Below are 14,111 nucleotides of genomic sequence, written 5' to 3'. Positions count from 1 at the left end.
TTTTTTTTTCATCAACAACTATACTGGCTTTATTTTTGAGTGGCGTGGTAGAGGACACCTTGACTATTGACAATTTCACTCATACAATTTGTTGTACTAAAAATCCAAACTCTTTAAGTCTAAACCAAAAAAAGAACACTCCAGACAGTAAGAACAATATATGGGAATCCATTAATGAATTTAATATTATCAATGAGCCAACTAAGATCATAGAAAAATATGTAAATTTAAAAATAGTGCCTAACAGTGCAAATGCAAATAACTTTAACTACAGTGGGACCCAACCAAACTTTTGAAAAGTTTTAACTTGTTTATTCAGACTTGAAGAATGTTTTGCATAATGCCATACATTTAACAACTTCCCCTGTCGAGAGGTTAATTGACTGACTAAAAACAGTATACAATGGATTTGAAATCGTTAAATAGATCTTCTAAGATCGTTGTTTTGCATTCTATATCAATTCTTGTTTTAGCTCAACAAGTAATAAAGAGAAATCTACTTGTCATATAGTTATGGACAGAAGTTGCTATCTTCTCTTTGCTCTAGCAGTTTTCATTCTGCTTCATCACAATACTTCACTTGCTAGTGTTCCTAATATTAGCACTGATGAAGTTGCTCTTCTTGCACTGAAATCACACATTTCTTCTCCTCATAACATCTTACAAAGCAGCTGGTCCTCTTCCAGCCCAATATGCAGCTGGATCGGAATCACTTGCGGCTCCCACCACAATCGAGTCACTGCTTTAAACATTTCTAGCATGCAACTTCATGGTACCATTCCTCCACACCTTGGGAACCTCTCATTTCTCGTCTCCCTCGACATCAGTAACAACACTTTCCATGGAGATTTGCCAGAAGAGTTGGCTCATTTGCAGAGGTTGAAATTGATTAATGTCGCAAGCAATAACTTAACTGGTTCCATTCCATCATTTTTAAGTTTATTACCTAACCTTCAGCACATGTACCTTTCGATGAATCAGTTTTGGGGGGAAATTCCATCTTCCCTGTCCAATCTAACAAAGCTGGAGGTGTTGAGAATAAATAGAAATTTTCTCAAAGGAGAGATCCGTCGGGAAATCGGTGATCTTCGTTACTTGAAGTTCCTAGACCTGCAATATAATCAGCTTACTGGCTCTATACCAACATCGATCTTCAACATTACAACGATGCAAAACATTGCTCTTACCAATAACAATCTTACTGGTCAGCTTCCCACATCTATATGTCATCTTCCAAACTTGGAAAGGCTTTACCTCGGAGGCAACTCCCTAGATGGAGCGATTCCACCAAACCTGGAGAAATGCAAAAAGCTTCAAGTTTTGGTATTGGCTAAAAATGAGTTTATTGGAACTGTACCAAGAGAGCTAGCCAACTTAACAGCTCTTACAATATTACAGATGTCAACTCTGCAACTGGAAGGTATGATATTTCCTTACAAGAGATGAATTTTTTTTTCCTTTTCTCTGTTCTGTCAAAACAATACAGTATTTTGAATAGTTGGAAATAGGTGTCACATTAATAAAATAAGAAGGAAAACGGAAAACGAGAAAAGATGTGGTGCAAAGTGCCAAAGCAGCATTTAGAAGTACAACAAATTTTCCGAAATGAGGGCTCTGTTCTCCCTTTAACAGCATAGTTACCGATTATTTTTGGTTCCTTACGCATTCTTAAGTTAACGTGTTTTTACAAATTTACTTTAAATATTTTAGAGTAAATACTTTGTTTTCATATTAGGATCTTAAAAAATGAGAACACCCAATAGTTCTACCTTATTCTTGATTTAATCAAATTAACTCTACCTATATAGGTTTTTCAAACGTAGTCAGCATAGAAATAATGTAACTACATGGATTAGGAAGACCGAATGTTACTAGCATAGATAATCTAATAAAATTATTTGAATAAGGGGATTTATATTGTTGATCCAAACTAAAACTATGCATAGTTAGATTGATTGATATATTGATTTAGTAATTTTCAATAGTTCAGATAGAGTTGTATTACATGTTCACTTCAGTAATTTGTTCATGAGTGATGGAGGACAATATGGGATATTATAACAGAACTCTGGGATATTGTAGCTCGCTTAGTTCTAGTCCATCCGGTACTCATACATATTTCCCCAAATTAACAGGAGAGATACCAGTGGAGCTAGGTAATCTAAAGAAACTACAAGTGCTGTCTTTAGCCGAGAATGAGTTTACTGGTTCTGTCCCTGCAAGCATTTTCAACATGTCAACACTGAAGATCCTAGATCTTGGGACAAACAAGCTTTCAGGTACTCTTCCTTTAGATTTAGGCCGTGGAATGCCCATCCTAGAAAATCTTTATTGTGGAGTAAACAAACTGAGTGGTTTTATCTCTACTTCAATCTCAAATTCGTCAAGACTCAGAATTCTTGATCTCTCATCCAACAGTTTCACAGGTCCAATTCCCGAATCACTTGGTAATTTAGAATACCTTGAGATTCTGGACTTGAGGGGGAATAACCTTTTCAGTGATTCAACATTGAGCTTCCCTACATCATTAACAAATTGTAGGAAACTAAGAGTACTCTGGGTTGCTGATAATCCGTTGGATGGTGTTTTGTCCGCATCTATAGGGAATTTCTCCAACTCTCTAAATTTGTTTAAAGGAGATGGTTGTAAACTTAAGGGCGTCATTCCTCGAGAAATTGGTAATCTTACTGGAGTGATACATATGAGTTTGTTTAACAATGAGTTTACTGGTCATATTCCAAATACTCTCCAAGGCATGTTGAACCTTCAGGAATTTTACCTACAAAGAAACAAGATAGAAGGAACCATACCAGATGTTATATGCAGTTTAAAGAATCTCGGTGCACTAGACTTGTCAGGAAATCAGTTTTCAGGTTCCGTGCCACCATGCTTGGGAGAAGTTACCAGTTTGAGGTATCTTAATCTAGCTTACAACAGGCTGAATTCAAGATTACCTGCAAGCTTGGGGAGCCTTCAAGACCTCATAAAAGTCGATGTTTCATCCAATTTATTAAGTGGGAAAATTCCGCTTGAGATTGGAAATTTAAACGCTGCAGCTCTCATTGATTTGTCAAAAAATAAATTTTCTGGAAACATTCCTAGCACTCTAGGGGGTCTAGTAAAATTGATTAATCTTTCTTTGGCACATAATAGATTAGACGGGCCTATTCCAAATTCATTAGGCAAATTGTTGGCGTTGGAATTCATGGATTTGTGCTATAACAATCTTAGTGGTGAAATTCCAAAATCTTTAGAAGCTCTTGTGTATCTCAAATACCTGAACATCTCATTCAATAAACTCAGTGGAGAAATTCCCACGGGTGGTCCTTTTGCAAATTTTACAAGTCAATCTTTCTTGTCCAATGGTGCACTCTGTGGTGACTCCCGGTTTAACGTGAAACCATGTGCAAACAAATCTACAAAGAAGTCAAGAAGAAGAAAAAGAGTGCTTACAAGTTTATATATTTTGTTAGGGATTGGATCACTCCTCGCATTGGTTGTTGTATATGTGGTGTTAAGATTGAGAAAGACAAAGAAGAATGTAAGTCAAGCAGATGTTTCTCTGGTAAAAAGGCATGAAAGAATTTCCTATTATGAACTTGAACAAGCAACAGAAGGATTCAATGAAAGCAACTTGCTTGGTAATGGGAGTTTCAGCATGGTCTACAAAGGGCTACTTAAGGATGGTACCGTTTTGGCAGCAAAGGTATTCAATGTGCAATTGGAGGGTGCATTCAAAAGTTTTGACACGGAATGTGAGATACTTCGGAACCTTTGCCATAGAAATCTGACAAAAGTCATCACCAGTTGCTCCAACCTTGAATTCAAGGCCCTAGTGTTGGAATACATGCCTAATGGGACACTTGATAAATGGTTATACACTCACAACTTGTTCTTGAACTTATTGCAGAGATTGGATATAATGATAGACATTGCATCTGCAATGGATTATCTCCATAATGGCTATTCAACACCTGTGGTGCATTGTGACTTGAAGCCAAGTAATGTCTTGCTAGATCAAGAAATGGTTGCTCATGTTAGTGATTTTGGCATTGCAAAATTGTTAGGTCCAGGAGAGGCTTTTGTTCGAACAAGGACAATTGCAACCATTGGATATATTGCTCCAGGTATATTAGAACTTCTTAAAGTTTTCTCATATCCTTACAATACCCAGCTAATTACTTGACGTAAACTTAAATTGGTACTGCTAGTTTTAGCATATTCAACGAAAACTAGGAAGCTTGTCTGATAATTTTTACCATGATTTCAGAGTATGGACAAGATGGAATAGTATCCACGAACTGTGATGTTTATAGTTTTGGCATCTTGATTATGGAGACATTTACAAGAATGAGACCAAGTGATGATATATTTACCGGAGAATTGAACATACAACGTTGGGTTAGTGATTCCTTTCCAAGTGAAATTCATAAGGTGGTGGATTCTAATTTGGTACAGCCAAGGGATGAACAAATTGATGCAAAGATGCAATGTTTGATATCTGTCATGGAATTAGCGTTGAGCTGCACTTTAGTGATACCTTATGCAAGAATTAGCATGAAAGATGCTCTTTCAACACTTAAAAAGATTAGACTCCAGCTTGTTAGTAGTCGGCACTAGGTGGAATCAGATTGTCTACTCTAGTATGTTATTTCATTGCCTATGTCAGTTATATATGTTAAGCTTTCAATTCTGCACAAGTACTTAAGTGCGTTTAATCACGGTTGTAGGAAGCAAACTCGTTTCTTGATATATATAATTTTGATGATATATGGAAGTCAAACCTAAGCCAATGACTACAAATATTTCTACAAAACTTTGAATCAAACCTAAGCCAATCATCTGATGGATCAGAGTGATATAAGTGAGAACTATGAAAATGGGATAAGATCTGTCAGTTCCTTTTCAAGAGAATCTGCAACAACTGAATATTCATGGTTCCTAAAACAAGACCTTTTATATGGAAAAGGACATCATCGCTGCGAGCATAGGATTTTTAAATTAACATCTTCATAACTGAATCTTTTCTGAATCTCTTTAAATAGCATATCTGGTGAAAGAAAAGGAAAAATTGGTATATATTTTTTTAAGTTTATAAGCCCCTATCTTGAATGATTTATTAGAATTAACTCAAAGGAAGTTTTTACACAAAAAAGAATGTATGTACTATGCCGTTGTTAAATTACACGAACCATCGAGTTCATAATGCACTAAAGACCATGTAAAAGAATCCGTTTGATTGACACTTATTTTCCTCCATACAAAACACACCCTTTTTTCCAAATTTGATGTATCACACCTTTTATGTTTGGAATCTTACTTTGGTGAATGTTCATACAGACTTCTTGTCAATGAGTTAGGAATAGTAATAATAAAATATTGTTGCTAAGGCCAAAAGTGTCACGACCCAACCCCGTAGGCCGTGACTAGTGCCCGATCTGGGCACCCGAACCCATCTATCAAATATTATCTCAAATTCTATCAACTCATTCTAGTATATGGCGGAAGCCGACAAGACTTTATTTCAAATTTAGGTAATTTCCAGAAAATTTCGGCAGAGTTTCCTTTGTTTTACGGACTATCCAATATACCCTGCACGCAGAAAATACCAACAAGAGCCACACAGGGCTAACCAAGCAATATATAAACATATGCGGACCAGCCGCCTCGGCGTATAGGATCGCCCAAACAACATATGCGGACCGGCCGCCTCGGCGTATGGGATCGCCCAAACGACATGTACATACATCCATACAGAAAGACCCTAACCCACAAACATGTCCACAGACCTCTAAACAGACCGACAGAATCATATGACGGGACAGGGCCCCGCCGTACCCATGAACGAATATATACAAATGCACTAATAAATATATATACCAAAAGTATAAGCTCCGGAAAGAGAGGAGCACTCCGAATAGCAGAAAGGGTGTCCTAAACAGGTGGATCACCAGGCTGTGCGTCTGTACCTGCGGGCATGAAACGCAGCCCCCGGAGAAGGGGGTCAGTACGAAATATGTACTGAGTATGCAAAGCAGAAGGTACAGAAATAAATCTGAATAATAATCGAATCAGATATATAGAAAATAATACATATCAAAATGTATATTTCCAAAGTATAAATTATGCATAGGGCACTGGAAAATGTGGTCGCCCGCCTGTCGATGGCGCCACAACACAGCATAACACCAGAAAGTTTCAAATCTCTGAATCCCCGTCACACATCACAACACAGCATAACGCCAAACACAGCATAACGCCAAACATAAGTGGAACCCGGCCCTCGAGCGAGGAGCACGGTGAACCATAAACACAGCATAACACCGGAATGTATCAAAAAGCGCACGACAACAGAACCGGCCCGGGAACCGACGAACGATATCATAGTAGGCACGAGCGGAGTAGTGAGGAATCATATGCATAAAATCATTATTATAAATCCGAAGGATAAGTAAAATAGTCATATTCGAAATCGGAATGATAATTATCACTTTTTGATTCAAAGTTGTCGAATTTACATAAAGGGCGTCGCGGGACCCACGGACGAGTATAGACCCGAACTGAGCCCGCCTATGTAAAACATACCCATTATACATCAAGCAAACTCCTATAAAAATTATTGGAGCGATCCGAGCCTCTATGCGAAAAATATGGCATTCAGAGATTACAAAATTCCTTAAAGTGAACATTTTCTATGCGAATTTCGGAAAGCGATTACTTCAAATACATCATGGTTCATATTTCATAAAAACATACATAAGAGTGCCAAAGAATATATATATGGATCATAACATGCTCGGATCTCGAATTTGGAATTCCCTTAAAGCTCTAATCTAGCCTATGTGAAACTAAGGCATGCCAAAAGAAGGAAGGTTGCTTTACATACCTCAAACGCTCTCCAATATGATCCAACTCAAGCTAAGTCCAAACTATGATTCGGGCTGCCCACGATCTAAAAATAAGCCATAAAATGTCAAACATTAGCTAAAAGACTCTTTGGGCATTAAATTTCAATTTCGCCCTTAATTCTACAGAAATTTGGGCAGCATTTCCCCTGTAAATAGGCTACCCCGAGAATTTAACTCGCTCAAAATCAACAACATCAACCACAATAACCAACCTAGTAACATTGACAACCAATCCGAAAGACAAAATACAATAATCGCTTTCTTTTCCATTTTTCGACAACTTACATAAATTCAATTCGACGACTTACCTTCAAGCCAAAATCGACGCTTATACATTCAATCATCAACCCGAATCCTTACCAAAAATATTCAAGGGCATTCTAAGCAATTCATACCACATTTCCAACAACCCGAATTTTTTTTTCCAAGCTGGCCGAAAACAGCCCCAACCGAGACAACCCTTTTTAAATTTTTTTTTTCTTCATTTCCAAATCATGGGTTGTATCCTCAAATTACATTCTAACAATGCTATCTCATCAATATACCAATTATAATAAATATACAATAACCTCCTAAAACAGTCCGCACATTAACAACATCATTTCGAGTCAACAAACATTCATTTCTAACATAAGATTCATAGCGACGGCGATTAAAACATTAAGCGACGTTCATTCGTTCATCATCATATAATGTTACCCATTTCAATCAACACTATATATACACATATATGGATGATTCTCAATTGTTCTTCACCTTACAATAATCCCAATCAACTAACTAAACATTAATTCATAATTTCAATCACAACACAACAACACCCGTCACACGACCCACTTCCAATCATACTATATTTCATGATTTCCAACCACTATAAGATACTACAACATGAATATAACCTTCATAACACAAAAACATAATGAATGCTTACCTTCCTTCTTCAACTTTCCAATAGCCTAGGGTTTCCAAAAGATGAAAATAATGGGTTGATCGCTCCAACGATGCTTCCACGCTACTTAGGGACCTCAATATAGTGGGTTTACATCAATGGAATAATTTTAGAGGAGCTAAAAAGATGATCTTGTTTTTCTCTCCTCTTAGCCGTGAGGTTGGAGTTGTTGTTCTCCTCCTTCTTAATTTTTATTCTAAGTGTAGAAATGAAGAGAAATGACTTAGAGGTCATATTTTTAAGTTCCCACTAAAATATCTCCATGTCCCTATGGTCCACACATGTGTTGGACCAATTAAATTTGGCCACACAATGTGGGGACCCCTTTAAATTCACACGGCCACATGGCCCTTTTTGCACAAGATTTTTAATCCTAATTTTATGAATTGTGGTCCTAATTTTCCCTAAGTGTTCAATGTCATCAATTTCATATATAATTTGTGTCTCGAAATAAAATCAAATGGTCAAAAGTCCCGACTTCAAATCCCGGAATAATCTTGGCCTTAAATTATCATAGTTAATCCGGGTTGTTCCAATGTATAAAAATACGGGACGTAACAAAAAGAAAGATCATTAGTCATTTGCTCATGATTCATGGAATTTGGTAGTTGGATTTATCTTTTTTGAAATGGCCGGCAATGACCCTTGTGACACACTTCACTTTTCTTACTTCTTATAACAATGACCATGTAAAAGATTTCATTTGATTAGTTTCCTAATTAGCTTTTACAACTTAAAGAATACTAGCACTCGTTACAGAATTTACATTTATTAATTCCCAATTGCAAAGGTTCTGCGTAAAACAACAACAATAGACACAGTGTATTTCCACAAGTGAGGTATGGAGAAAACATGGAATTGAAATGCTAACTAGACTGACTTTTCAAATTAAATTTATAGAACTATTTGATATATGTTCTAAACCATCCAATATATAGGATTTAAGATATAAATTGTGATTCTCAAGTCAAGTAATTCACTAACAAGTGTGTATGCTATAAACATCAAAGTCAATAATTGTTACCTTATATTATTTGGGGAGGAAGTAAGGATTTATGTCCTAGAGATGAGCGTCCAGGTTTGACTCTTATATTCAATTTTATCCTCTCTTCTAGTGAAGAAGCCCTTAAGATAGAAAAACCAGTGTGTCTGATGATCAGGAAGGATGTGCTAATAAATTATACGCCATTAGAAATATATGATTTTCAGTTTTATGCATTAATATCGTAAAAAATATTTATGTTACTTAAACAATAATTGCAGATAACTCTATTTAATAAGCATTCACTGGTAAACTACATAATACTAGAAAAAGGAAGAGCACGGGCTCAATCACACTGTCAAAAAATAATTGTTCCGATTACAGCATATTATTTCTTTTTTCATTTAGCCTGAATGCATGATATATGATGACTACTGAATGAAATTTGTAATGTACAGTAATAAATTAATTATCATATATCATTGTTGACACCCAATTTTGTCCGGCCTTCCTCCAAAATATTTATTTATGCTTCTAATATTTTTGGCAACTTAAGAAATAATTATTTATGCTTTACTACAATTATTAGCTTTTTATTAATACCGGCGTTTCATTATCATATTGTAGTCATTGCTGTTATTATTTTTTATTTTATTACCGTTACTACTACCACTATTATTATTATTATTATTATTATTATTATTATTATTATTATTATTATTTATTTATTTTTGTTATTATTACCAGTGTTATTATAATCCGCATTATAATCATTTCAGCATTTTTTACCATCTTATGCACACGCATCGCATTTATTTTCGCGCAATTAAATAATAGCGTTTATTCACTGATTGAACTTTTAAAATATTATCTCACAGCTATTACGACGTCATATAATTTTATTTTTATCTGAGCACTAATAAGTACATACTTTTATATTAAATAATATTTTGGCACACGTTAATATATAATTAATTGAAGGAGGTCTTTTATGCAAATTTAGAAGCCCAAAATAGCACAAGAAGAAAATATATTTTTTAGCCCATCCGCCCCAATCAATTTATAAATATTTTTCGGACCAGCCTATTGGCATCCAAAATGATAAGCAGTCCAAAATATTAATTCAGTCCATAATTAATCCGAAAACTATTTGGGCTAAAGCTTAATTCGTTGAAACCAGCCCACCATTCGACCGAGCCCACACCCTTCAGCCGACCCAGTCCATTAATCGTTAACCCGGTGACCCGACCCGACTCGTTCAACAAAATGAACCATTAGGGTTATACATTTTCTTTCTTTACGCCGCACCCCCCGCTCCTCTCTCTCTTCACACGCTCTCTCTCTCTCTCTCCTCGACCAAAAATGGTGAAGTCGCAGATCTATTTCGCCTCCCCAGACCGTGCATGGTCAATTCGGGAATGGAGATTAACGCTCTGTACCCCCCCCCCCCCCCAACCCGGATTCAACCATTGAAAGAGGGTAAACTTTTGTTTTCTTCTCCTTTCTCTTCTGCTTGCATCTGAAAACCTTAATGGGTTTTGGGTGTTTGTTGAATTCAAATCGTTTCTTTACCAGCTCATTTTCATTGTCGAGTACGAAGTTTAATGGATTTTGTCTTCTTCTTCTTAGTTTCTAATCGACGACAGAAAGAAAGGCCTCCTAACGTTTTGATTTGAAAAGTATTTTTGACCGGAATCCCGCCCAATTTTTGAACCCTAGAAAACCCTAGATGCTTCCTATAAATGGTCGCTTATGAATTCATTTGAGAGAAGTTCTTTTCAGCCGCCCAAATTTCCCTAAAAATATTAGTTTTCATAATAGTTCTTGATATCGATTAAAAAAATACTAAATCATTTTCTGTTTGCTTTTGCCCCTGGTATTGGTTCGAATCCGAGTGTATACAAACTCGGAGATTGTTAGTGTTCGAGTGTATATCGGATATTCGAAGCCTCGCTTCGCTGCACCCGAATAAGGTAATTCCCCTTTCCCTTTTTATTTTTGCATTTTTATGTGTTTAATTTATGGTAATTGGTTGCTTTGTTGTTTTGCTAGCTCATCATGTTTAGTGTATAGTGCTTAGTTTCCTATTCGTATGGTGTATCATGTCTATAGTGAATGATTTTCCTATTTTAATGTTTAGTCCATGGAAGTCAGTTCCCTGTTCTTGATTAGCTTATCATGTTTAGGTTATTAGTGGTTTAGTTTTTGTTGATTTGCTTAAAGATAGCATTATGGGCTGTTAGGACTTATGTTTAGGTTTTAGCTTACTATCATGCTTAGTATAATAGTATTTCTGTTAGTTGTATGATAGGTAAAAGTTTCATTACATGATTAGTTAGAGCAAATAATCCTGTTTAAACTATTACTAGCTATGCATTATACTCGATCAACACATGATTACATGTTTAGATTAACTAACAAGTTGCCCTTATGAGGTTAATTTAAAGATAACTGTTTGGTTATGCTTTGTGTTGAACATTGTTTTAAACCTTAATGCATAATTTGATTTGAAAGGAGCATTTAGAGTCTCTGTGTAAGTTAGGAGGACTGTGGTACAGTTCAGTGTGTAGGACATGGCCTTGGGTCTAAATTGTTTGAGTTTTCAGGATAAAGTTATGTTTTTAAGCTAAGATGTTATAAAGAATGCATGCCCTATTGAGACTCTGTTGCCTTTAAAGATGTAAAGATCACATGTTTAGGATGTTTGAAGTTCTGGTTCTTTGTTTGAGCATGAAGGATTATATGTCCAACTTGATGGGGTTTGTTTTGATCCAGTCTGTTTAGTATGTGTTTATTCTAGAACTGTATGGAGCATGTTTGAAATGATTAAGGATAATGTTCTACTCTTTCATTTGAAAATATGAGTTTTGTGTTGGTTTAAATGTGTATAAGCTGACTGAATCTTGGCAAGTCTATGCACTGTAATATTTCTACCCTTCTTCTGTCAATAGTTTATTATCTTGTGAGCTTTGGATCTTTAATGAATAAATGTATCTTTGCATGAGTTAGCCGTGGGGAAATAGTAATATGTTTAAGTGTCTTAAGGTGATTGTGATATTCTTCATTTCACTTAAATTGATTTAAGCCCATCTGGGGAATTTAAGGGTTGATATACCTAATGTATTACCTGACTGCTGTTATGTGCTCCTATGTGAAATTATATGATTCATGAGTTTGTTCACAATCTTTAAACCTTTGTTCGCTGCTGCTGTTGTGCATAATCTTTGCCTTAGCACATTTTGTAATTGGTTTTGCATGATTGCTGTATGGTTGATTGATTGGAATGTTCTCCATATGCTTATAAGTGTTTTTTTTTTGTTAAGGTAGTGAGGTCGTATAGCTATGCATCCTTGAAGTATATTCATAAAAATACATTAATAGGGAGACTAGTTGGTCATCGTGGATTAAGCTTGAACCCTCCCCGGTGTTAGCCATGCCTGGGATTCATGAAATCCCTTAGAACTTGTGCAACATCGGGAAGACGGGGGCAAAAGCTTTCCAATATTAACCCTCTAAGCCTCCTTATGAATGTATATATATGGAATATACTCAGATATACATAGTACATATATGAGTCACTAATCTGTTCCTTCTTTTGAATTTACATTATATATGTTTAGCCTTATTTATTGATTACATACTAATCCTTTTCTTTCATTTTTATGCATGACCCTCGTGTACGAGTCCAAGGGACTCGTCTTCTTCCACATTCGGTGTTGGGCTAAAAGCCCAACGTAATCTCTCTCTCGTGTCAAGCCCCCGTCCGCAACATATAAAAAAAAAAAAGGATTTTGGGCCAAGCCCAGCGACAGAAACAGAATTGCAGCAATGGCCTAAATGGCCAGATCATTTGATTACATTTTCTATTTTTATTTTCCGTTATGTATTTGATTTGGTAGTGCATGACTAACACTTTATTTTGCCTTTTTTTTTTTTTTTTTTAAGTTTAGATGAATCCTAATGAATTACTGGGGTTAGTTTTAGTGTAATGGGTAGTTAATTTAAGGGAGAAACCAACAATTAATTCCGTAGGTTTCATTCTTTTTTTTTTTATGTTAAATTATTCATAGTATCAATAATATTTATTTTTATTAGAACAATTGGTTTTCAAATAGCGTGAACACATATTTTGAGTTAAGGGAATCATGTTTTTATTCTTACCTAGAATCACACTAATTAAGTAGACCATTAACGGAGGTTTAGTTTAGCTTTACCTTAGTTAATAATTAGGTGTCCTAATTCACCATTAAACAATTAGGTGGCGACTCCTTAAGTTAGATAATTTGAGAATCACCAATATATTGTACTCCGATTTGACCTGTTTAAAATGGGGCATAACAATCATAGTAGTGTATCAGGAGTTTTTTCCCCTTTGAGATTTTTGTATTGCTATCTTGCTGATAATGTAACGCAGGATCGGAGGAGTTTCACCTATATATCTTATTTTTATTTTTAAGTTTGTAAAAAATATTTATACAATTATGCCACTCATAAAATAATTATAATAAATTTCATATAAGTTAAATTTGCTAATACATGTGTTATTTTATATATTTTCTAGGGAAAAAAAAGCCTAACTTATAGCATAGCGTCAAGAATGGTCATGGTTAGGTCTCAAATTGAGATAAAAAGCATGTACTAATTAATTATGATGTAATAATAAGAGCATATATGAAATTACCGAATTTTGGATAAATTTTTACCCAAAGATGAGCTCTATGCCTTTATTTCAAATTATGATTCCTCGAATATTAACTAATCTCCTGAGGAGTAATGTCATTTTTGTTGGGTGTGCGAACAAAGTACTACATTGGTAGCTGGAAAGAAAAATGAACTACTTATAAAGAGTTGGATACTCTTAATGATGTGAGGCCTTTTGAGGAAAACCGTGCGGGCTTAGCCCAAAACGGACAATATCACATCATGTTAAAAGTATCTTTGGGCCGTTTAGCCTAACAATTTGTATCAGATCTTGTGGTTGTATTTGGTTGTGTTGATTGTCTATTTGAATGATCGAGGCAAATATGAGCAAGATGGTTTGTTTAAATGGCAGTAATTACCATATTTGGAAAAGTAAGATGCAAGATCTTCTATTTGTCAAGAAATTGCACTTACCTGTGTTTGCTTCTAAGAAACCCAAGTCTATTGAAGATGAGGATTGAGAATTTGAGCACTTACAGGTTTGTGGCTATATTAGGCAATGAGTTGAAGATAATGTTCAAAATCATATTGTGAATGAGACAAATGCTAAAAGCTTGTGGGAAAAGCTCGA

General features: G+C 35.4%; 1 protein-coding gene and 1 long non-coding RNA gene across 2 annotated transcripts; one reads left to right on the top strand and one right to left on the bottom strand.

Annotated features, from left to right (window-relative positions):
- The first annotated feature begins 513 nt into the window (after nt 1-513).
- Nucleotides 514-5,222, top strand: LOC132607634 (probable LRR receptor-like serine/threonine-protein kinase At3g47570). Its single transcript, XM_060321728.1, has 3 exons — nt 514-1,420; nt 2,136-4,127; nt 4,271-5,222. The coding sequence occupies exons 1-3, from the start codon at nt 514-516 to the stop codon at nt 4,618-4,620; spliced, it is 3,249 nt and encodes a 1,082-aa protein (XP_060177711.1). The 3' UTR covers nt 4,621-5,222.
- Nucleotides 5,223-5,625: 403 nt separating this feature from the next.
- On the bottom strand, nt 5,626-8,470 carry LOC132604974 (uncharacterized). Its single transcript, XR_009568950.1, has 3 exons — nt 7,840-8,470; nt 6,887-6,952; nt 5,626-5,969 (listed from the first exon to the last, which is right to left on the bottom strand). It is a non-coding gene; the product is annotated as an uncharacterized LOC132604974 (long non-coding RNA).
- Nucleotides 8,471-14,111: the final 5,641 nt, after the last annotated feature.

The sequence above is a fragment of the Lycium barbarum genome, chromosome 8 (genome assembly GCF_019175385.1).
Source record: "Lycium barbarum isolate Lr01 chromosome 8, ASM1917538v2, whole genome shotgun sequence".
NCBI classification, from domain to species: Eukaryota; Viridiplantae; Streptophyta; class Magnoliopsida; order Solanales; family Solanaceae; genus Lycium; species Lycium barbarum.
This window is presented reverse-complemented; position numbering and strand designations above follow the sequence as displayed.

Coding starts and splice junctions, on each gene's coding strand:
- LOC132607634 (XM_060321728.1), top strand. CDS start 514: ATGGACAGAAGTTGCTATCTTCTCTTTGCTCTAGCAGTTTTCATTCTG. Junction 1,421..2,135: donor GTCAACTCTGCAACTGGAAG/GTATGATATTTC, acceptor CCAAATTAACAG/GAGAGATACCAGTGGAGCTA. Junction 4,128..4,270: donor CATTGGATATATTGCTCCAG/GTATATTAGAAC, acceptor CCATGATTTCAG/AGTATGGACAAGATGGAATA.